This window comes from Nelusetta ayraudi, unplaced genomic scaffold (assembly GCF_046127955.1).
Source record: "Nelusetta ayraudi isolate G7.1 ecotype Tasmania unplaced genomic scaffold, CSIRO-AGI_Nayr_v1 ptg000009l, whole genome shotgun sequence".
NCBI lineage: Eukaryota > Metazoa > Chordata > Actinopteri > Tetraodontiformes > Monacanthidae > Nelusetta > Nelusetta ayraudi.
Window position 1 is genome coordinate 1,183,541 of NW_027466059.1, and position 25,083 is coordinate 1,208,623.

The 25,083-nt window shown below is 50.2% G+C and overlaps 1 protein-coding gene across 1 annotated transcript; it reads left to right on the forward strand.

The window, feature by feature from the left end:
• The first annotated feature begins 379 nt into the window (after positions 1-379).
• Positions 380-25,008, forward strand: ccnd2a (cyclin D2, a). Its single transcript, XM_076019218.1, has 5 exons — positions 380-1,317; positions 2,715-2,930; positions 6,096-6,255; positions 14,043-14,191; positions 20,296-25,008. The coding sequence occupies exons 1-5, from the start codon at positions 1,123-1,125 to the stop codon at positions 20,467-20,469; spliced, it is 894 nt and encodes a 297-aa protein (XP_075875333.1). The 5' UTR covers positions 380-1,122; the 3' UTR covers positions 20,470-25,008.
• The last annotated feature ends 75 nt before the right edge of the window (positions 25,009-25,083 follow it).

Consider the following 25,083-nt stretch of genomic DNA (forward strand, 5'->3'; position numbering starts at 1 on the left):
ATGACGGGAGCGCTCGTTCGTGAATAGAAAAGTGATCGCAGCGAGACGTGCAGAGAGGAGAGAAAACAATAAAGGAGCGCTGCTTCGCGTTTCCTAGAAAGCTATCAGGCAAACCACAGCCCTGCTGGGCTACTGCTGCCGCTGCTGCTGTGAAATTTATAAAAAAAAAAAAAAGTTCAACATTCAGACCACATGGCCGCGCGTGGGTGTTTGTGCGTGCGTGCGTCTGTGGGAGTGTGCGAGTTGTTTTGTGTTTTTTTTTTTAGCAACACACGCATCCAAGTGCTGATGATGCTCTGAGAAAGAGAAAAAAATACATATTTGGATTATTTATTTATTTTTTTGTGGAGGAAGGGGGGCGGGGGCAATAAAGAGGACATTGAGTTGTTCATTGTGCCCGAAAATGTGATGAGTCCATGTCCGAGCCACTTCAGGGCAGACCAACTGTACTGTTATTACAACTTTAGTCATATAGAAGCCACTTTCAGTTTTCTACAAGTTGCTGGCATGCACCAACAAAATGAATCTAGGCTAGTTTAATTAGTCAATTATACCACAAAAGAGTCGCCCCAGGAGGAAAGGAAAAGTCTGTGCTGGGATGATTTCACTTTGCACACTTTAAAGTGCGTCCTTGTGTGTCTTCTCTTGAGAAAGAGTCAGCCTTTTTCTTTTCTTTTTTTAAAAGCTGCTCTCAAATGATGGGAGTTTACTGCACGTCGTCTTGTAGACACAGAGAGAGAGAGAGCGAGAGAGGGAGGGGGAGAGAGAGAGAGAGAGAGAGAGAGAGAGAGGGAAGGGACTGCTGCAGCATGTTACGTCTGGCCTACACGGAGGTAACGAATAGAATTGCGTCAGTGGTTTATGCAGGGCAGGATTGAAATGCGGCAGATCTGGCCAAGCGGATGAAAGCAGAGGCTCTGTGTGGGGAGAGAGGAAAAGTTCCCAACAAGGAGAGGCAGGACTACTCTTACGGAGACCCTGCAGTCTCACTCTTTTTTTTATGCCTCTTAAAGACTTTCCCTGCCGCTCCTTTGCAGTGTTTTCCATATTCCGCCGCGTCGCTTTCGCGTCTCTGCGAGAGAAATCCGACTTTTTTGTTACCTTCGTGAAAGCACCAGCACCATGGAGCTGCTCTGCTTGGAAATGGACACCATCATACGAGCTCGTCCCGATCCGACCCTGCTGGGCGATGACAGAGTGCTGCAGAGCCTGCTGACCGTCGAGGAGAGGTTTTTGCCTCAGCATTCCTATTTTAAAGTCGTCCAGAAAGACATTCAGCCGTTCATGAGGAGAATGGTCGCTACGTGGATGTTGGAGGTGAGCGGCGAGCGAGCGAGCGAGCGGCGAGCGATCGCCACGATTATTTCCGTGCTTTATTTTTAAAGCCTTCGCATTTGTTCCGTAGCCGATTGTCGCGGATCGCCGATTGCTGGTGTTCAAAATAAGACCGAGTGCTCTCATTCCCGACACTTTATTTCCTCGTTTTTGGACACGAGTGGGTCGTTTTCCGTCATTTTCTTGCCATATTTAAAGTCCGGCCATGAACGCCGCGTTTATGAAACTTTTGAGTCGTAACATGCATGACAACGCGGAATTTCCCTCATATGTCTCAAATGATGCCCATACCGGCTCCCCCATCGACTCTTTACTGTTATTATTTCAGATATCCTGAATATTTCCATGCACACGTATGCACTCCGCGATGCAAGCCCTAGCGCACGATGCAGCCATGTTGTTTTTTTACGGGAGAGCTTCTGCTTTTAAGGCCACTTTACAGTGTCATAAACGCAATAACAGCGCCTAAAAGCCGTCGGTAATGTCAAAGTAGGTTCTCGTGTGTCCGTCGAATATAGTAATGAGCACAAAAAGCATTGCAGACACTTTCGATATCTGTTCGAAATGTCGGAAGGGGCGAGGGCCTTATCTGTTCTCTCAGTCTTTCTCCGATCGCGATGCCTCGCGGTGGAATTATGTTCGATTTTTGACACTTTTCAAAAATTTCCCAAACGAGACCACGGGGAAACATTCTTGAGCCTTCGAGCTTTATTTTCATGTCAATATCGTTCGAATCAGAGCCGCTGGATATTTTAAATTAATTTTTGAAATAAATATATCGAGTGGCGTTGTCGCACATCCGAGCAACCTCTCGCTACTCCCCTTTTATTTTGACATTTTATTCGCATTTAACATGCATGGATTTGGATCAGAACCGTCGGATACGATGTCGAAGACGTCGCAGAACATTATTATGTGAAGAAAGTCGGCGTAGATAATTTATTTCTATTTTTAAATATTTTATGAAAATATGACGAATGAAAAAAAGACCCGTGTGTTTCCGTGTGCGCTGCTGTCAGGGTGTTTTTTTGGCTCGGCTGATTTTGACTTGATTTCATTTCTTAGTGAATGAACTGCAGGAATGTGACTCTAATGACAGTATGTCTCCGAGACTTATTTCGGTCTTTGTAAAATAATGTATTTTGAATTAATTTATGATGTCGCAACCGATTAGGGCTGGGCGCAAATTCTTGGCCTGGCCCCAACTATGTGTGTCATTGAATTTACGTGCTCTTTATGTGATGAGACGTTTGTTTCGTTGGTTCTACTTTCTAAAAGTTTTATATGCATTTCAAAAGTAGAAAAATCGGCCATGAACTGCAGACGGTGGAGTTCTCATCCACGAACATTGTTGCATTGTCTGCTGTCTCTTTATTCAGGTTTGCCAGGAGCAGAAGTGCGAGGAAGAAGTTTTTCCCTTGGCCATGAACTACTTAGACAGATTTTTAGCCGTGGTGCCCACCAAAAAGTGTAACCTGCAGCTGCTGGGAGCTGTCTGCATGTTTCTTGCATCCAAATTAAAAGAAACTCGTCCATTAACCGCAGAGAAGCTTTGCATCTACACGGATAACTCCATTAGACCACAAGAGCTGCTGGTAAGCAACAGTTGGTTTCAACACAGTTTGCAAAGTTCAAACACGGCACTTTTTCTGCTGTCATCATCTGTCATGTAACAGTTGTGTATGTATTTGTTAATGACTATTACGCTCAAACGCAAATTCACACATTTTGATCGTTTTCACGCGCACAGTAGCGTCCAGCTATTGGGCTGAATGTGTCGTCCAGTCGCCTTGTCTGGACCGCGCCGTCACCAAGGGCCCAGGAAAAGGGAAAGTTTCTCAGCAAGTTGTTCCACAAGTTCTCTCCTCACTGTTAAGAAGACCCTCCGGGGTTTACAGTATCCGTGCAGCCCCGTGCAGTGGTCTACATTGCCACCTAGCGTTAGATATTTACACGGAGCAACGAGGTCAGCTTGAACTCCAGCCAAACTTCTGACTCTGTTCCTGTCAGCCAGGGAGAGGCACAGAGAAATTCGAGTTTGCCTTTTACAGTTTTGCTTCCATCTAAAAATAACTGGGGATACACACATTTCTGACGTTGCGTCATTCTGCACTTTTTTTTTTCTCCCCCTTCTGATCCTCACACGCGCAAGTGTCGCCGACAGTCCCCCCCCCCTCCCAAAAAAAAAAAAAAACTGATGCTCTGAGGAAGCCATTTGTCCCCTTTTGTGTGCAAAATGTCGTTCCTCCGCAGCGTGCGTTTGATAAGGCCTCCCCTGCCTGTTGACAGCGACGGCAGATACCGGCATAAACCCAATTAATTAACTCAGTTACACATCAGATTAAGTGTCCACCCCCCTACCACCCACCCCCACCACACACACACACACACTGCTCTGCGGTGCTGCATAAACATTCCTCAGTAAACAAGAGCCAGTCCCACCCATGTTGTGTGAGAGGCCACATATTAAGATTCAGATGTGGCTTCTGGTTTAAAAAGCCCGTCTGCTGCACGGCGACGCGCTCAAGTTCTTGATTAGCGGGACTTTTTTTTTTTTTTTTTTTTTTGCCCAGTGTCGTTTCGTCTTTCTTTTCCTCTTCAGTCCAAATGATATTGTGACTGATGCAATACGGTCTCTTTGTCTCCGCTTTTCGGATGTACATTTGTACTTTTGACAAATGAAGAGATCTTGTATTTGGAAAAAAAAAAAAAAAAAATGCCGATGCAGGCCTATAAAACAATATGTCATGTTGCACTTATTTAATTTTAGATTCATGTTTTCCCCGCTGTGCCTCTGTATGCACCCTGAAGACAAAGACCTCAGTCCTTGAACTAGTTTGCCGGGGCCTCCGCGCTGTCTTCTCTGTGTAAGGCAGCGTTTTGGCTGAGAAGCAGATACAGGAAACGGATATCAGCTGCCTCAGTGCATGTGATCTTTTCTCTCTCTCTCTCTCTCTCTCTCTCTCTCTCTCTCTCTCTCTCTCTCTCTCTCTCGTCCTCATCTTTGGTAACAATTTCTTGTAAAGAGAACCACAGTTTTACAAAGAACGTGTGACCAAATGAAGGCAATAGCAGAAGGAAGTGGGCGCTTGCCTGCCTGCCTGCCTGCCTGCCCGTCCGCCCGCCTGCCACTCTTGTCAGCTGTGTTGCAAGGCTCGACATATAGCTTCCATCTCGCCTGCTCCCGCTGCTGCAGGAGGAGGAGGAGCAGAGAGGGGGCAGCCGCGAGGCAGACACCAGAGCAGCCACGGTCGAGCGGCGCTCGCCTCGGCCGCTCGCTGTCATTTGCATGTAATCAAATAATTGAATCTCTGCGACGCCGGTTCCGCCGTCTCCAAATGAATTTGGCTTCGGGCACGAACTCGGCTGTGCTTGAATTTCTCCGCGAAAAAAGGAGGAACGGTGTTTTAAAAGTCGGGGTCCGTTTTCCTTCTGTCCCGTCCCCCGTCCCTCCAGACATCAAACGGGGGGGCAAATGTTGAAGACGTTGCAAACGTCTAAAGAAGGTCACCGTGATTCTAAAATGCGCCGCCGGGCTGAAAGCAAGGTTGGCGGTGGCCATGTTGAATTGTCTTATGACTGGATCCATGTGGTCGCTTCCCGCTCAAAGGGGGGAAAATGAGGAGCATCCGTGGTCCGAGTCACAAGGCTTGCAGTCCGGAACCAAACCACGAAATATTTTCCCAAGTTAGTCACCGACTCATCCGTTAATCACCTCCTCCTCTAGGAAGTGAAAGTAACAATGCGCTCTAAGAGCAGGCGGTCGGGCGCCACACCTAGTGTGACCCCGGTGCGCACCCGCGTGGACTGGCGTGTGTCATCACATTTTGCCACGAGCTGCATGCCAAGGAAAGTCCGGGGGCCGGCGGATTGGCGCGTTCTGTGCCAAGAAAAATTAAAAAAAATAAAGTTTTGTAAATTAGCGGTCGGCGTCCACTGCCTTCGCCGCTTTGTCTTGTTTATTTAGAGACAAACAGGTGCAGAAAGGGGGAAGTTGAGGATGCACGTAAACTGAATGGGAGGAGGGGGGTGGGGGGCTTGAACAGAAGTGCCGCCAAAACACGAGAGAAAGAGAGAAAAAAAAAAAAGAGGGGCGAATGATGTTAGCACCTGTTGCAACACACAACAAAGAGAGTTGAAACGGCGTGCGAGATAAGATAAAGCAACTGTTTAACGTTAAACAGATTTATTGCTAATCCCGCTGCAGCGCGCGCCGCCACCGCCGCCGCCACTCCGGTCCTCTCGCACTCCACAATCAAATGCACGCGCACATGCACATGCACATGCACATGCGCGCACACTCTGAACCTCTGGTGGGCCTCCTTCGGAAAGTCCCCAGATGCCAGACAGACGGAGGAGGAGGAGGAGAAGGAGGAAGGGAGGAGGAAGAGGAAGAGAGGGGTGGGGGTGGGAGTGTGGGGGGGTTGTCAGGTCACCTGGGTTGGTGGCATCGCTGGTGTGTTTCTCCGTCCCGGGCCCAGTCAAGCGGAGGGTAATGGTAGTAACACTGAATGCACACAGGTGGGGGCGGGTGGCGGTTGATTGGTCGACTCCCATACAGGAGCCGCCGCAGGCTGGAAAAGCGGCGTTTAAAGCGGCAGTTTACTGTAAAGCGACGCACAGTGCGAAGGCACGTCGCCGCGCTTTGTGTCACCTGATCGCTCGGCTTCCTTTGTCATTCTCAGTGCTTTTGTGCCTGTGTGTGTCTGCGTGCGTGCGTGCGTGTGTGTGCGTGCGTGCATGCGTGCGTCTCCTACCAGGAATGGGAACTAGTGGTGTTGGGGAAGTTGAAGTGGAACTTGGCAGCGGTCACGCCAAACGACTTCATCGAGCACATCATGAGGAGGCTGCCGCTGCCCGAGGACAAGCTGACGCTCATACGCAAACACGTCCAGACCTTCATCGCCCTCTGCGCCACAGGTAGGACGCCGCCGAGCAGGAGGAGGAGGAGGAGGAGGAGGAGGAGGAGGAGGAGCTCTGACATTTGACTTTTTTTTTTTTTCTGGCCCTTTACTGTGATGACGCAAGACGTCGTAAAAAAAAAAACTTGCGAACAAACGAACGAACAAAAGAAACATCGATCGCCGAGCAAAGCCCTCCCGGGGCCAAGTTCCCGGCCCGCCGACGTCTTGTCGTGTCCAGTTTTGGGAAAGAGACGTATATATTCCACCGCGAGAAAAAGCACGTGTCAACGTTCGACACTCCTGTGGCCCATCGCGTCGCCGCCGGCGGCTTCCAGGGCATCCGGTGACACTTCAAAGCGGCCCCGACCCGGTTGGAGGGGCATTCCCATGTCGCGCGGGGTCGACAAGAGGGATGGACCAGGGTGGGGGGTGGAGGGCGGGGCGATGCGAGGCAGGGGGAGGTGGAGGAGGCAACCGGGGCCCATTGTCTCTATTATTTTTTTATTTATTTTTTTTTTTCGCTCTTGAGGCGAATTGTTCCCTCGAGATCAAACGTCCAACGAGTGGCGGTGGCGGTGGGTGGGAGGATGAGGAGGAGGAGGAGGTGGGGGAGGTGGAGGGGGGTGCTTAATACGATCTGGACGGACGGCGAAGGTTGAGGTCGGACGACCTGCCGGAGGGGAGGGGAGGGGAGGGGGCAAAGCCGGGAGGGGAAGTATTGTTTTCCTCCTGCCAATTCTGAGGCCCGTCGTGTTTTCATATCTCTTTCCTCCGCCCGCCGCCCGCCTTCCTTCCCTCTTTCTCTCCCCCAACACTTCTCACGCCGCCCCCCCGCCCCCACACCCACACCCACACCCTCACCCACCCTCCACCCCCGCGCCCTCCTTACAGCTGGAGGACATGATAGCGTTCCCATGTTGGGATCCGTCGGTGACGGGGCCGGTTTCTCCTGTTTTGTTTTGCTTTGTTTTGTTGCCTTCGCCTTCCATGCGTCTGAAGGAAGTGGAGGCAGCCGTCGGAAACTTTCTCCTTTTTTTTGTTTTTCTTAAAAAAAAAAAAAAACACTTGCTGGTCAAAAAATGTCGTTGCCATGGCAACCTTGCGGTAAATTGCACATTTTGCCCACAAAAGGGCGGTCGGACTCTTTCTTTCTTTCTCACTCTCTGGGTGACCCCCAGCGAGCGGCAGCATTCTTTTTTTTCTTCTTCTTCTCCTTTTTTTTTTTGCATTCCTCCAACAAAAATGCTCAAACCCCCCACACACACACACACACACACACACACACACACACACTCACCACCCTCGACGCTACCCCCCACATGGGAAACGCCGCCTCGCGTTGTCCCTCGGAGGAGTGCGTTGGAGCGCTTGCAAAGAAAAGAAGGGAGGCGGCAGGTATTTAAAAGCAGAAAGTGATGGAATCCTCCGGCCGGGTTGTGTAACCGGAGAGGGAAGTTCAGAGAAAAAAAAACTTTGCAACAAAAGTCCAATTTTGCAACATTTTCAGCGGCGGGGGAGGCGGGGGGGGGGGGGAAGCGGCCATTGGCGACGAACGGCGGACGGCCCAGCGTGCACTTTCTGCCTTTCGGTCGGTGCGACGGGGCAGCGGAGGTAAATTGACCAGCGCCCCGATGTTGCGTCTCAGGGCGAAGAGACCTTCTCGGCCAATCGAGAAGCTTCCCCCCACGCCCTAAGCAGAGAGGGCGAGCGAGAGTCAACAATTCGGTGCATTCGAGGATCTTCGGGAATTTACAATAAAACCCCGATTTTGCGGACCGTTCCCGGCCGTAAACCTTCCAGTTGCACGGTGAGAATCCTCCTCGAGACGTCGTCGAGGAGGCAGAAGGCCCCCCCGAGGACGAGATCTCTCAGGAGGATTTACATTTGCAAGACAGTCGGTAGGCCGGCCGGCTCACCTGTGGCCTTTCCCCATTTCATACAGTCTCATTCAGCCCTCCTCCTCCACCGCTAGCGTAGCGCACACAAAAAAAAAAAAAAAAAAAAAAAACCCGCGGCCGCTCCGTTTTCAAGGGAACAAGAGCGAGGCAGAGGAGAAGTGAAGAATGAGGCCTCTCATTCCTTAATGGCTCCTCTCTTTTGATGAAACAGTTCCGTTCGGGGCCACTCGGTGGGATTTTGTCAGGTGGCGCAGGCTGCGGGCTCTGTATTAATTAATAACATTGGCCGCTCCTTTCAGGCCTATGCAAATGGTGGCAGGGGTGGGGGGTGGGGGGGGGAGCTGGAGGCTGGGAGAAAGGAGACAAAAGGGCCCCGGCCCTTGCATTTCATATGCAGAGCCGCGCGAGGGGTCAGCGCCGCGGGGCCACTTGATAGGAAGCGCCGGCGTTTCCCTCGGGCAGGCCGCCGGATAATGGCGCAGAAACAAGCTCATTAAGGGAGATTATGAAGCTCCATTCCTGCACACGGCTCCCGAGCACTCTGAGCTTCCTCTTCTATTCTTATTCAATTGAGGTAAAGTGGGAGAATGGAGCGGGTGCATGGGGCAGACAGATGCACCCCAACCTGTCTGCCGCGGTTATTGAGCCTCCGTCTTCTTGCCATATTGGCACAGGGATTACCAGCTTCTGCTTCTTCTTCTTCTCCGTCTTCTTCTTCTCCTTCTTTTAAATAGCAGCTCCTCCGTAATGGTATGGATGGGGACGGCGACAATGGATCTTGAAGTGGATCAAAAGAAAACTCTGGATCGGGGCCAGCGGCGTTGGGTTTGCGAGTGGTGGGGGGCGGGGCGGGAGTGGGGGGGGGGGGGGGGGGAGGCACCGCGCAGCCGGGAACTTTGCTACAAGATGGGAAACAACTTTGTGATTTTTTTTTTTTTTTTTTTAGCCAATCGGAACAGACCTCTCTTTCTGCGATTTTACAGAAGCGTCTTTGGATTGTGCGAAGGAGCGTGATGAGTTGCCGCTCAGCTTCACGGAGGCATGCTAATGATTCACCAGCTAACAAAAGAGGAGAGCTCCCCCTCGAGTTTCGCAAAGCCATCGCCGATTGTTGTAGAGTGACAAACGACTTTTCCGCGACTTTTCTCCGATTCTCCGAGTTTATAAAGTCTGAAAGCCCATTTAATGATTCATTTACAACGTTACTTTTTGACCGTATAATGATAAATAATGACATAAACAGACAACTGGCCGCGTGGCTGGGTGCAAAGTCATCGCAGCAGTCGGCTGGAGGATTCACATTTGCGAGACATTTCGTCGGAGTGATCGAAAAAAAAAGAAACAAAGTTTGGTTTGAAATCACTCCGACTCAACTCTGTGCTTCCGCCCCTCGCCGCTTCAGCAGGCAGGAACGCAGCATCCCCTCCGGGCTCGGCCCCGAACATTCTCGAGATGAATGATTCATCTCACGCGGTCAATAAAACGCTCCTCGCTCGGTCACTGTTTACACAGAACCCCCTTCATGTTCGGTGACTCAGAGCAGCAACAAATTAGCCACCTCTCTCAGCAAATTATCGTCCCGACCCCGCGCCTTCCGCCACCGCCGCCACCGCCAAAGAGTCACGTCCGGTCGCCGCCGCCGGCACCCAGAGCATAGAGATACATCCTGGGAATACACTCCCAAAAATGCAACACGCGGAGTGACTCACCGAATGGAATGTCCTGAACGTTTTACCTTGCGGCTGTCACGGGCACCATACTTAAAATACCAAGTCCGACTGAGTCATTCTGAGTAGTTTCTTTTCTTTTTTCCACCTTTGGGGAATTTCGGCAGGAAACGAATGAATGCTCCAAAAAATCTTTCAGTGTCGGGTTCATTCAGCCCAGCTGTGGACGTTGGCCTGGTTGACCGAGCCACAGGCTTGTGCGTTTGATCGATAAGAATGTTCTGCCCGAAGGTTACAAAATCATCATCATCAATCATCATAATAACTTCATCAAGTAACGATTCCGTTACTTTTTCTGAAATATTTTGCAATTTTTTTTTTCCCCCACAAGATGTCTGAAATTTAACCGAAAAAAACAATGTCGCAGATTGTTGATGATGTAGCCGTGCATGCAACGTCATTGATATGGAAATGCGACGATGCGCCAAAACAAGCATGGCGGCAGCAAAAGAAAAAAACAGCAATTGCGTTTGGCAGCTGGAAATGCAAACATTATTTTGAGTTGATCTCGTCGAAATGAAAGAATATTGTGGTTCGTTGAATCGGTACGTGTGCAGGAAACAGGACGTTCTCAACTGTTGCTTTATCCTTTTTTCACCAAAGTAATTGGTAATTAGTCATTGATTACTTATGAAATGAAGTAGTTAAATAAGTAATTAGATTACTTCTTTAAGGAGTAATCATAATCAGTAGTTGGATTACTTTTATGGAGTAATCCCAACAACAATGGCTATGACATCACTGCGTCCTTTTGGGACTGTTGGTGACACCCCAGCGCTGCTGCTGCTGCTGCCGCTGCTGCTGCTGCTGCTGCTGCGGTGGCGATGACACCAGGCATCACAGTCCAAGGGAACCGTCCCAGAACGCAACAATTAAGAAGGAATTCTCCTTTTTGGCACTCAGCGTGGAATCGCAGTTTGCGGGGTGTATGACTCAGCCTCTCCCCCGTTTCTGTTTTGCCCGTTGCCACGGCGACGGCCCACACGGAGATGAATCGGTACGTGACAGATAGCGTATCAGGTTGTCGTCACCTAATCTGGGATTTCGCCCCGTCGCTCCGCGCGGACGAGCGCCGTAAAAGGGCCATCCCGAGGAGCCCTCCGCTGGGCGTCGCATTGATGTTTGCCTTTGGCCTTCATCAGTCAACAAGCCGTTGGGTCCTCGTAATGCTGCTCCTTTAATAAACAAGGTCAACAAGCAGGACGCGCATCGAAAACAAGAGCCTGATTTACAGCCCTGGAAAGAGAAGAATCTGCTTTTTCCTCCTCCTTCTTCTTCTTTATCTTCTTCAACTTCTTCTTCGTCGTCTTCTTCTTCTTTATCTTCAACTTCTTCTTCTTCTTCTTCTTCTTCTTCTTCTCATTTCCAACTTTAATTCATTTCCAACTTTAGCCACCCAGGAGGAGTGGGCCGTGTCGGGCGGCGGGGAGCCGAGTGTGAGGTTGTGGGGGTGAGGGTGGAAGTTTCGGGGGGGGCAGGAAGATGGAGGAATGGCGACGAAGGGGCGTAGAGTTGGGGTGGCGGGGGGTAGAAAGGGCCATTGAAGGAGGGGGGGTGGGGGTTGGGGGGGGCGAGAGGCGTGCACGCCCCGGGGCCAGCCGCTGCCGCTGGCGGGGAGCTTTTCCATCGCAGGCGTCCCCACTCAGCTACATACACTGTTTATCCCCCGCATGAATATCAATGAGGGCCTCCCTAAAATACGGCCATTCTTCGCCCCTCGGCGGCCTGCGTGCAGCAGCCACCACCAGGCCGGAGCGGTTCGGCCCCGCACCGGCCCGCACGCGCGCGCCCTTGTTCCACGCCACAGACCTGTCTTGTCTTTGAGTGCGAGAGAGAAAAAAAAAAAAAGAATCCGCTTGCTGCCCAACTGCCCGCCGCTCGGTCGCTCGGGTCTCCCACAAACCCACGTCTGTCCCGCGAACGCGTGTGTGTGTGTGTGTGTGTGTGTGTGTGTGTGTGTGTGTGTGTGTGTGTGTGTGTGTGTGTGTGTCCGTCTTAAAGCATGCAGGCATCGCTGCATTGTTTGACCGCCCCCCCCCCAACCTCCCCAGCCCCCCCCCCCCCCCCCCCCCCCCCCCCGTCTCTTAGGTGTCTGCCTCCTCGCCTGTCAGGCCGCACTCGGCGCACACGTACAGTAAATCCACACATGCCTTTGTGCGTTTGCACCCCTCCCCCGCCCCCCGCCCGCCGCCATAGAAAAGTTGCGCTCTCGCAGGAGTGATGTAATGCAGAGAGGGGGCTTTGTGTACTTTTTCCTCTTGGCTCGAGGTGGGACCTTTTAATAAATCGCCTCTTGGCGAGGGGCCCGGCCGCCGCGAACACAGGGGTGTATAATAAGTTCATTTATTTGTCAACACAGGGCCCGCGAGATCAGAAAGCAGCCTGGCCGCGCATGTTAAGAAGGGCAAGCGGAGGGGTTTGGTGGGTGGCGGGGCCAGTCGTGGGGGGGGGGTTGACTGCCTTTACAGCTGTCAGAGAGCCAACCACCTCTTTGATTGCAGGGTGTTTTTTTTTGCTTTTTTTTTTTTTTTTTTTTTAATAATCATAAAGAAAAGAAGGGAGAAAAATCTCCTGCGAGGGCCGTCCGCGCGAGGTTTGCTAGTTTGTTTGTTTTTTCGGCGGCGGAACACGGCAATATGTTAATGCCCTCCAGCCCATAGGTGGCCCAGGAACAGAGGCATACTTGTGGGGGGGGGGGGGGGGGGGGAGTGAGGCGGGAGGTGAGGGTCGCTGAAGGGCGACTCTTTTCTTCCTCCGGGATTTCACAAGAGTCTGGACACAGACTTGAGAGTGATGTGCTGTGCTTTGGGGCTGCTGTCCCCCCCACAACTCCCCCCCCCCACCCCCCGACCCCCCTCCCGACCCCAATCCAACCCCCAACGCCGCCCGCCCGCCGCCGCCGCCACCTTCCCCTCCTTTTCTCCCGGGCCGCCCCGTCGCCTCCTCCCTCCCTCCCTCGACCCCCCACCCACCCAACCTCACCCGCCACCGTCGACCCCACCCCCCCCACCCCGCACCCGCGGGGGCCCCCTTTGTCCGGCCTGTCCCGCTGAATCGGGATCAGCGCGGAGGCGATGGATGCTGTGTCTCTCAATTGGGTGAAATGAGGTGATGACTCGGGACAATGGAGTCACACTCTTCTGCCTTCCCTCTCGCTAGCCCCGCCACTCTATTAATATGCTAACAGATAGGAGGGCCGCCAAATGCGGAGCGCTGCCTGTTGTAGCAACAAAGCCCCGGGCATGTGCGCCATTCACCGGCGCCATCTAAGCGGGCCATGTGTTGTCCAGAGAGAGAGAGAGAGAGAGAGAGAAAGGTAGAAGTTGAGCAAGACATAAAGAGAGAATAGAGAAAGGAGAGAGAGAGAGAGAGTGCGCGTGTGCGTGCGCGTGCATGCCCACGCGAATGTGTGTGTGTGTGTGTGTTTGTGAAGAGAAACTTCTCTTTCTGGCTGTCCATCTCCTACTCTCTCTCTCTCCCTCTCTCTCTCGCTCTCCCTCTCTCTCTCCCTCCCTCTCTCTCCCTCTCTCTCTCTCGCTCGCCCTGGATGCCAGTTGCCTTGCCTTTTCGGGCTTCTGGCCCGTTCACAAGCTGTCTCATTTGCATTATGAATGACAGTGAGGGGAGCTAACAAGGTTATTGGTCTTTGAGACGCACGCCTGTGACCACACGTGGAAAAAGGACCTACAGCAGTGAGCATTGGCAGAGGCACTGAGCCTCTTTATTCCTCCCTTTTCCAAGCGCTATGGGGCTTTTTTTTTTTTTTTTTTTTTTTTTTTTTTCTCCGGCGAGCACACGATTTACTCGGGGAGATGGAAGAAAAGGGGCCGGGCATGGGGGGGGGGGGTGCAGGGGGACTGAGGTGGGGAGCAGGGGAGGGTGGTTGCTTTTCAGCTCCTTTACAAGCCAAGTGAACCCTCATTATCCAGGCCCCTGGTCATTAGTGAGCGCTGCTTTCAGGCCCGCTGCAATAGAGGGATTATTTATTAGCTGACTGCTAGATTACCGAATCATATTGTTTCCGCGGGGGGGCGGGGGGGAGTATATGAATCGAAAAGTGTCAATTTTGATATTGGTACAGGTGGGGAGGGGCGAAAGAATCCGGAATGATGTTTTATTTTCATTTTTATTCTTTTATTTTGAAGATTAAACCCCAACTTTGTCTCCCTCCCAAACAGATTTCACGTTCGCCATGTACCCTCCGTCCATGATCGCCACAGGGAGCGTGGGGGCGGCGATCTGCGGCCTGCAGCTGGACTCGGCTGACCAGTCGCAGTGGGGCGAAAGCCTGACAGACCTGCTGGCTAAGATCACGAACACAGAAGTGGTGAGTTTGCTCCGACTCAAACGCAGCCCGTTCCGGAACTCGTGGACGCTCGTGTGGGGGGGGGTGGGGGGGGGGATGTTTGTCTGAGGCGGAAAACAGTTGGACCACGCGGCGGTTCAGTTCGGAAACGTCGGCGTGTGAGTAATCAAGCTGACGAGGTGAAGCAAACCCTGCGGACATCATTGCACTACTTTTTTTTTTTCTCTCTTTTTTTTTTTTTTTTTTTTTTTTTACCGTAAGGTTTTATTCCAGTTAAAGTGTTGAAATGTCACGATTACTCATTTGTTGACTTAAGCTCCTTGACTTGCCTGAGGTCTTTCCGCTGCATTCTCTCGGGATTTTATCGCAGAAAAAAAATCACTCTTTGTCCTTTTACCCAAACCCTGAGAGGAATTAACCGGACGTGCGGCACCACGCTCGTCCTGCACACTCGCCTCTTCATACTGCATTGAAAATAGATAAATAAATAAAAACAATCCCTCGAGCAGAGCCGGGTCTGGAGCGCACTGCCACTGAGAGGAACGGCTGCCAGGCGGTCGTGTGGCTGTCTGGGGGCAGCCAGGGTTGCGGCGGAGGGGCGAGCGGAGTCCAAACACAGCCGGGGGCCCCCTATTGGCTGCCGCACACCTGGCTTCCGTCACGCACATTGAAGACGGCATCGGCAAAGCGACTGCAATGCCATCGTTGATGAAGTCGCTCTTTATCGGTCTTGAGTAAGAAGTTTGTTTTTTGTTTTTTTTTTTGGTTGTTTTTTTTTAATGCATTTCATCCGCCTGCAGTGTGCAGCCGCAGCCCAGTCAGAGGCTTCTAGTCGGTGGTGGCAAGACTTAATTTAAATCTCAACATTTCAACTTTCTTTTTTTTTTTTCTTCTTTTTTTTGTCTGCTCGCTGGCCGCCGAGGCAGCGGCAGATCAAAGGGCGCGACGCGGAGCCTGAGCCTCGGCCCTGGTATGCCGGGGTATTCAATAAGAGTCAAAGAGGGAGGAGGAGGGAGGTGGAAGCAAGCTGTTGAAGTGTGAAAAGGACACTGGAGGGCGGGGGTGGTGGTGGTGGGGATGATGGTGGGGAGGAGGGAGAAGAAGAAGCTGGGGGTGTCACCCCTTCCAAGCGCGACAATCGGCCCTCTCTGGTCTCCACCGACCGTCCGGGGGTGCGTCACTCTGCTGGACAGGCGCGGCTCCCTCTGGTGTGTGTGTGTGTGTGTGTGTGTGTGTGTGTGTGTGTGTGTGTGTGTGTGTGTGTGTGTGTGTGTGTGTGTGTGTGTGTGTGCGCGTGCGCGCGAAGTCTCGGGGAGCAGCTGAGGAAAAACAAATAGCTGACCTCAGCGGCACAGGGCCTCGGTTGTGTTTAGGCGGCGAGGTCTCCGACTCGAGGGAGTCGAGTCGCCCCGCGTCGTCTGATCGACTCTTCGCATTCCAGGATTCGGACAAGCCGCAGCGCACGGTAAACACGGCGGGCGAAAGGCAGGAGGGCAGCCGGCCATGTTCAACACGTACGAGAGGTTTTAGCGTAGCGGCGCGGGCTAAATACACAGGGCGTCTCTTTTTTTTTTTTTTTCGGGTTTTGTAAAGTTGGTTTAATACAGCCTTGGGCAAACTACGGCCCGAGGGCCACATGCGGCCCGTTAAGCTTTTTAATCCGGCCCGCCAGGCTTGAGGAAATGATATTAATAGTAAGTCAGTCATATTTCATCCATTGTCAGTGTTCTAAGAGTCATTTCAGTAAAGAGCTAAATACTGTGCGGCTTCAAAAGACACTGATGTTGTAATGAAAGTAATGAAAAGTAATGGAATCATTACTTGATAAAGTAATTAGGATATAATTACCAGTTTTGCCACAGTAATCCACGTTCCATTACTCCGCTATTTAAAAAAAGTAGTTTAATTACAGTCATTTCAATAACGTGCTAAATACTGTGGGGCTTCAAAAACTCTGGTTCATTTTCAATTGTTTTCTACATATCATATGATGTGAAGCAAAACCTTCATCCATCTGCTGCTGCTCCGGCCCCTCTGTCAAATTTCAGAACCCACTGTGGCCCCACCAGTATAAAAGCCTGCCCACCCCTGGTTTATAACTTTAGAGGCCGACTTGAGATCACCGTTCGCACCAAAACTGGCGTAAAAAAGGGAGGGAACTCACACGTCAATTCACCAGCTTGACCTGAGTTCCAGTGTGGAGGAGGAGGAGGTGGTGCTGGTGCTGGTGCTGGTGGTGGTGGCGCACCTGAGTCCAAATGTTGTGCAAATGGCATCTTAGCAGCGGAGCGGCGTTCCACTGCCGGGGAGCCAGTCAAAACAAGGAGGCAAAGCGAGTTTTGTCAACCTCTGCAGCTGCCGCTGCCAACCATCACGGCCACCGCCACCGCCACCCCCTACCCTCCACCGCCCCCCACTGGCATGCATTCGCTGGCATCCGCGGTATCCAGAAGCTTGCGGTTTTTCCACTGGAAACGAGATTGGGGCCGTGTCACCACCCCGAGAGAGACACTGGCAGGAATGTCTCGCGGTCTCGCGTGCACCTGGTGCGGCCGAGGCGGAGCCGCCGCCACCGCCGCCGCCACCGCCGCTCCTCCTCCTCCGTCAGGGAATCGGCAGCCGTCTGAGATGCACGGTTTGGAGCAGCGGTGGGAAAGACGGCTTCTGTTTTTTTTTTTTTTTGCAACGTGGGCTTCAGCCTGCGGTCGCCCTGACGGACGGCGACAGGAAGCGGAGGTCAGAGCTGAAGACCACCACTTCCTAGAGCGCATCCTTCTTTTACCCCCCCTCCCGGTCTCATTCATCTTTTTTGTCTCAGTCAGGGTTGTACGGGAAGACGAAGGGGAAAAGGTCTTTTCCCTTTTCTCCCACTCTCGGTCTTTTTCGCTTCTCTTTTTTGAGGAACATGGTTCCTATTGTGGTTTAACTATCACACAGATGGTCGTAAAAATTACAACGTGGCCGGATGCACAACTGAAAATAGGCTTCTTTTTTTTTCTTTTTTTTTTTTATCAAAGGCGCGGCGTTGCAACAATCATCGGGCGAGTTGAAAACAATGCTCCCATGTTTCAGTGTCTCATCACGTTAGGAGAAAATGAAAAAAAAACAACTCTTTTTCCGCCTGTGGAAATTTCATTTGAAGTTTTCCCCTCTCTCGGTTCATCTGGTGTGTCGGCGTCTGCGTGTGTGTCCCCGAGTCCTCTGACTGGGAGCTTCGCAGAGAAGCTAACATTGTCTTGAGCGCCACAGTCAGCAGTTAAAACGCATTCCGTGGCTTCACACATTTCTTCCTCTCGGTTTTGTCTGTCTGCATGACTTCCTCCGCCGACTGCCTTGTGTCACAACAGCCGGCCGTGAGATCGTGAGCGAGCCCTGGATTTGCCGGAGAGACAGACTGTCGCGGTGTCACGCAGTTTCACGGGAGCGTCGGAACTGGTTGTGTTCTGAATCAATGTGGCAGCAGTTCCGTTGCCAGCATATCCATCACTCTCGCCCCTCCTCCTCCTCCTCCTAAACTGCCTCTGAAATCTGCATTGGTGTTCCCAGTAGTCACACACTGAAGTCATTAGAGTCTCTCTAAAAAAAAAAAAAAAAAAAGACTTGGCATTGGATCCAAATGGGGGGGAGTGTGTCTTTTAAGGAGTGAAGACGTGCATTCCTGCGGCGAGACAAAGGCAGTCCTCTTATGCGTCCTCCGCTACACTTCATTTTCTCAAAGGAACCGGGAGTTTTATGACAAGTTTGGCCGCGTGGTTGGTGGGAAGCTTCGCCCTTTGTTTATGCCCGTGCCCGTGCGAGCGAAAGCCCACGTATGCGTCCCACCTCCGAAGGAGATTAAGGGACAGACGTCGAGTCGGGCTTCCTTCCGAGCCACATCCAGAGGATCCAGGAGGGCAAACGCTCCTCGCTTAAAGCGGCCCAACTCTTTCTTTTTTTTTCATTCATCACGTTCCAAAAACTTCTTCTTTTTTTTTTGTCATTCGAAGTGAGAGCGCCGCATTAAAAAAAAAAAGAGAGATGTCAAGTCCAGAATCACTTCCTTCCAAAAATCAGGAAGAAACCCTGTCCGATTGTTTACTTCATCAAAGGTCATGTTGTAGATTCTGTTGGGGTTTTTTTTTTCAGCGGCTTCATTCACAAACCAGCCCTTCGGGAAAATCGTGCCGCATTTCTCTGACAACGCGTCGCGCTGCTTCAATGCCTGACCTTTGATACCGTGACCTTCCGTCACCCCGCCGTTTTGCAGCTCCCAAAGAGCAAACCCGACGTGAGTGGGGGTCTGGGTTCCCAGGGCCAGGCGGCACCAGAAGCCGCAGTGCAACTGTGGCCCATCAGGTTTAAATTAGCTGTGAATTGGGAAGGAATGTTTCCCCTCTGCACAAGCGCTACATTTTCACCCGTCACCTCCAGCCATGCGGGGGGGGTGTCAGTCATGTTTCACACACACACACACGCACGCACGCACGCACGCGCACGCGCACGCGCGCGCGCACACATACTAAAAAGCGCTAAAAAGCACTAAAAGTCTGCTGCGTTCGTTGCATTATCCCACTTCGCCACCAGAGGGCCCTGCGAGCCTTTTGTAACCGGAACACTCGGCGATATTTGACCGACCTGTTGCAGCAGTCTGAGATTTTCTTCTCTCCCCTCCTCCTGATATTTTTAATGATCGGTTTGCTCCGCACCCAAAACAATTGAACCCTTGTCTGACATGCATTTAGCAGCGACCTCCCCCTCCCTCCGCCAACTTCCCAGACCCCCCCCGCCCCCCGCCCGACGAGCTGCTCCTCATGTCCCCTCTGTCAACCCCTCCATCAGGGGAGGATATGAGGGCTCGGCGCTGTTGAGAGGTTCCTCTCCCAGGTGGATTCTCAAATTGCGGCGGCCGCCTTTGATGCTGAAAAGTGAGCCGGCCAGGTCTCAGATGGATCCCCCGCAGGCGGGCAAGGCACACAGACTGGCTCTCATTAAAAAAGCACCACTTCTGTGTTCCCACAGGAGGTGGATGTAATTAACATAGCTTTAGTACTACCTGTGTTTTCATCCGCCGTTGTCAAGGCTACTTGTGTTTGGGTTTTGTGTGTATCTGGGAATGGCGGAGGTGGCGGGCGGCTAAGGTGGGTGGGTGGCTGGCTGGCTGGATGGGGGGGTGGGGCTGCGCTGTGCACACTGCGATGCAGACGTGTGTGTGTGTGTGTGTGTGTGTGTGTGTGTGTGTGTGTGTGTGTGTGTGTGTGTGTGTGTGTGTGTGTGTGTGTGTGTGTGCGGTGCTCAGTGCACAACCCTGGTGGGCTGATGTAATGCCTGGGTCTGGTCTGGGATTTATGCTCAGCTTTGGCAGCTGCTAGAAAGTCAGGGGTCATTTAAACCCCCTGGCCTACGCTGCCCCTGCGCTACCACACCGGGGGCCCCCTGTTTGTCATGCACAGACTGAGGGATTTCTTTTCTTAATTACGGGCTAATTACAGAGGGAAAACAAACAGCTGTGCGATATCCGTTAATTCCCCGTGAACTGCTCCTTTCAGAAGAAAGGCTAGGTTCACCTTGTGCGTTTTTGCAACGACGCATGAAGTTCACAAGGAAGTAAAAATGATCGACTGTTTCAACAATAAATATGCATTTTCATGTTTTTGATATGAATGTTGTATAACTGTTATGTTGTAATATGTCACACTATAATTTTGGCCTGAAAAGAAGCCTGGGTTCAAAAAAGTTCAAGTTAAAAAAAAAAAAAAAAAGTTAGAAACTAACTGTGGCTGATCGAAGGGTTGGCGGTTCAAATCCCAGCTCCAACTGTCCACGTGTTGAAGTGTCCTTGGGCCAGACGCTGAACCCTAAATGGCTCCCAGTGGGGCTGGCAGCTGCCTTGCATGGCAGCAGCCACCCATTAGTGTACGAGTGAGTGAGTGAATGGGTGAATGAGAGGCCATTGTGAAGCGCTTTGGGGGAGCGTGAAGGTGCTGGAAAGCGCTGCATAAGGGCACTGCACCATTTAAAATAAAATAAAAATTATTGAGGACCTGGTTATTCTAGGTGATGTTTGCTCAAAATGATGCATAAACTCATATATTTATATTTACGAACTGTATGTACTAATCAGCGACCGTCTCTCTCGTTCACCGCAGGACGTTCTGAAAGAGTGTCAGGAGCAGATTGAGCGCGTCTTGCTGAGCAATCTCCGCGAGGGCCGGCAGCAGCAGCAGCAGCACCAGCAGACGCAGATGGGCTCCAGCAGAAAAGGCGTGGACGAGCAGGATCAATCCTCCACCCCGACAGACGTCCGCGATGTCAACTTGTGAACCACCAGGGGGCGGCGTCGCTCTGGATTTACGAAAACAAAACAAAAAAAAAAAAAGCATCATGAAAAAAAAAAACCCTTCAATTTTCTTAAAAGCAGAAAAAAAGAACAAAAGAACAAAAAATGTTAAAAACACAAGCCCGTTGAGAAAAAGAAAAATGCTTGCTAGTTTTTGGTAGCTTTTCTGTTCTTCAAGACAACAACAACGAAAAAAAAAAAAAAACACCTGCCCACGCAAAAGATTTTCTATGATGTACTAGTCTGAAAGCAACAAATTTGATATGATGACGCTCCATGGTGCCTTGGATATACAGAAGGGAAGCCAGTCATATTTGCATTCTGCCTCTGATTGTATTGTATGATCATTTAAGTTATACTTTGACTATAGCTTAATTATAAGGCAGTGCCGCTAGATGTTGTGGACCCCGTTTTTGGAGAAAAAAAAAAACTGCATACATGGAGTCACGGTGGGGTTGCATTTTATGTCCCTTCTGTTTTGCTGTGTACAAGTATTATCACTTCTGTAGTTGTCGGCCGGTGCGAGGGCAAGACGGGCGTTCTGGCCCCTCGACCACGGCGCTGTTCTGACGGGCCTCGAAGACGAGGCGGAAAACGGAGAACGCCGTGAGAATGTTGTGCTCAAAGTTGTTGGGTCCCAGTCCTGGGGAAGAGGCAGATATGATCGTAATTATTAGTAGTATTAGTAATTATTATTATTATTAATATTATTATTGGACATATTTGGAACCTTGTAGTCGAGATAAATAAGCTCCTTTTGTCAGGCTGCTTGTGTGTGTGTGTGTGTGTGTGTGTGCGCGTGCGTACGTGTGTGCGCGTGTGTGTATCTGTGTGTGCCCGTGTGCAAGCGTGTCTATTTGCGAATGCAGTGCGCGAGCCTATACGTGTGAAGGCGACGATGCCGAGTTCGTGTGCTTGCGCCGCGTGTTACATGTGATCCAGTATCTATAACAGCAGTTTGCATTCTATCGCGCGGGGAAACTCGAGCATAATTCAAGGCGTAGACTCTCAGCGTAGGAGCCCAGCGTGGCGCCGTGCCCGGGCGACGCGCGTTCCCTTTACTAGCGTGACGGTATGTATGCTCTATCACTGCCTCCGTGCAGCGGCCACGCGTCGTGGGCCCGCTCACGGCCAACAGGAGAATCACGTGCGAGGATTGTGAAACAGAAAAAAAAAACAAAAAACAAAATAGAGGCAAAAAGGAGGGTTTTTGGCTGTAGGGACTCCTTAGAACCCCTTTTTTTTTCTCCCCCCCGCCCCCCCGTTGAGACTCGTAGCTGAGTCGAGGTGCAAGTTGAATCCTGCCATCCCGAGGAGATCAGACAGTCGCCTCCTTCTTTTTTTCATTTTTTTTTTTTCATGTTGTTACAGTGTGGTGGTGAAAGGCCGCTGAGGACTGGCGGAGTAGGAGGTAGTCACTGCCCCCTCGCACGTGCAAACAAAAAAAATAGTACAAAAAAAAAAAAAAACAGGCAAGGCAGGATGGTTTTCTGAAGAAAGTGAGGCGTGAAGGAGGAGACTCCCAGTCGGCAGGGGTGGGAGGAGGCTGCGTCGGGGGCGGGGAGGGGGAAGCAGAAGGATTGGGTTTGCCGCTCAAGAGTCACTGTGGGAAGGCACAGCGGGCTGCAAGGCCGGAGGGACTTTCAAAAGGACATTTGCGGTGCGCGGCCTCAGGAGAGAGACGCCAGGAGGATCCACTGCCGGCGGCTGCCACGCGATGACGAGCGCAAAGACGCCCCGAACGCCTCGCGCTCGCACTCTTGACGCCGCCGCCACGCACGCCGGGAATCCACCATCGGTTTGCACAGTTGGCGAGGACGCGTCGGCGGATGACGTTCTGGCTTTTATTTTTTTATTTTTTTTTTTCCTCCCCCTCCCCGATTCTGAAAATGGATTTGAAACGAGGAACTAAGACTGTGCAGTGCCTGATCATGTGAGCATGAACTTTCTTGGGGTGTTTGGGGGAGGGGAGGGGGGCGGGGTCATAGAGGAGTACAGGGGTGATTATACAGTCAATGCATCTGGAGTCCCACATAGGGTTGTTTCACAGCTCCCCTATATGATTTCAACGGCAAAGCACTTTGAGAACATGCTCCCCAGGAGACGCGTTAAATGAGATGTGTTCAGTGGCCATTAAAGGTAAATGGATGTTTTCTTGTTTTGTTTTATTCCTTCTTTTTTTTTTTTTCTTTTTTTTTTTAGCCTTTTTGTCGGTTTACTTGTAGGGCTGGTTTCCTATTCATCAGACATATAACCGTATCACTTTTTTTTTTGGAAAAAACTTTTTTTTTTCTCGCTACTTACAATAACAAAACATTCCTATTCAAGCAAAAGTGCATGTAGACGTGGAGTCCAAGTGAATTAGAGAGTCTGAGTGAGTAGAAAACACCAGTTTGATTTTTCCCCCCCCCCACCCCACCCTAAATGGCTGCTTGCAGAGTTTGTGGCTCAGTGGGTTTTGTTGGATTTTTCTTTTTTTTTTTTTTTTTTTAATGTCAAGAAATGAAACTTTTTGTTTTTACTTGAATTTTTTTCTTTTTTTTCATATTTATCTGCATCACAGCCACAGATAGTCACACAGGACAGGGGGTAAGCAAAAAGGTGTTCGCAGCATCCAAACATTTGCACGTTTGACAGAGGACAATTTGAGGTTTGCCGTGTTCCCGAGACAAACGCGTCGCCTCAGCCCATGTGTTCCGCAGTGGTTGGTCTTTCTTTTTTTCCTATGGTGCTGGCTTGTGTGGATCTGTCAAATGAACACGTGTCCCCTTTAAGCTTTGCTGCTTCCAATCATTGCCAACGGGGTTCATCAGCCAGAGAGACATCAGCACAAAACAAGAGACGTTTTTTGTTTTTGTTTTTTCCTTCCTTTTTTTCCTTTTTTTTTTTTTTTTTTGGTTTGGTTTTAGTGGGACACAAGACTTCTCAAAGCAAGGTGTCTTTTGACTTTATGCTTGACCTTTTTGTTTTGTTTTGTTTTTTTGTTTTTTTGTCATTGACGCTATGTGATATTGATGCGTGTATGTTTGTCAGACTGAAGAAAAAAAATGTGGGGATCAGATTATTTTGTGATGTTTTCAGTAAAACTGTGCAACCTGATGACAAATTTTGCCAAAACATCCCCGTCTGAATATTTGATATGACCCTTCACTTTTCCTGTTTGCCTGACGTAAGCTCTTTCCCAAACTTAAATGGTTGTGATTTCCTTGATTACCTGCAATCGTTGCATGTGTTATGTTATCGAAACCACCTTTTCAATTTGTGCTTCATATATCGAAATGGGGGTTGACCAGGCCCACAAAAGGTTTTTTTTTTTCTTCTTCTTAAGATTAAGAGATACTGTATTCCAAAGTGAAGAGAGGACGTAGGAGGAGGTGTGAAGATATCAACAAAAAAAGTGTCAATATTGTTATCGAGTTATTTTTTTTGTCTTTTTTGCGCTGCTAAAAGCTATGAATTTGTTTCATTTACACAAAAAATAACATTACCTAGTTGTGATGTCACTTCTGTGTGCTGCTATTTTATAAACATTTGTATTATAATATAATTATTTTACTGCTTAAGAGATACATCCAGAAAAAAAAACGAAGTAGATGTTGATAGAAGACCATGAAATGAATATTCGACTGGAAATGTTCTTTGTACAGTTTGACAGTTTCGCAAAGACAGCATGTAACGCCCCACCCTTTATTTTTAAAACAAGTTGGTTTGGTTTTGTTTATCTTTTTTGTTTGTTTGTTTTGTTTTGTTTTTGCTCTTCAGTCACAATCTGCATCAGTGGTATTTTCTATACCTCAGAATTACTGGACACAAGATAACAGATACAAATTCATCATGATACCTCTGCAGTTAGGGAAGCTTTGGATGGAGGATAAAGACAAGCAAGTGGGTTAGCGGAAGAAAAAGCAATGAGAAAAAGAAATGCTTTTTTTTTTTTTATTTGAGTGAGTCCCACTTTTAGTGAGGAATTTCCTTCTTGGTAAGATGGGGAATGGGAAACAGGGAAGGCTTCCACTTGGAAAATGTTGCTGGGGCTGAGGGGGGGAGGGGGCACACAACATTGGACTGCTTTTTTGGGAGGGGCTGGGGGGTGGGCTTATTAGATGTTAGCATGTTTAACATTTGTGTTCATGTTGGTGCTACATCTGAATTGTGTAACAGAGTTTGAAAAGACAGCATTCCTACGATGGCCAAAGGACAGTTCTTGCTTTATACGATTATAATCGCGCTGAATGTCAGTACATGTGGATTTTGTATTAGGTCTGAATTTCTGTGTCTGCACAATGTTGTAACAACTGCCACATAACAATGGGTTAAGCTACACCTGACATGTCCAACTGTAAATACTCTGATATCTGGAAGTCTAAATCATGCAGATTTCCCAGAGAGCTGCCCCCCTCCCACCTCCACCCTCTCCCCATTTCCACTATAACTCATGGATCATGTACCTCAGATGTCTGTTGCACAACCTCTGTTCAATAAACAACTGCTTTAAGGGGTGTGACACCGCATCAGCTCAGTATTTCTCACGCCTGTCTTCCTTTCAAGCTCTGTGTGTGATTGTATTAAATCGATGGACCAGTTTGTGTCTCAGCCA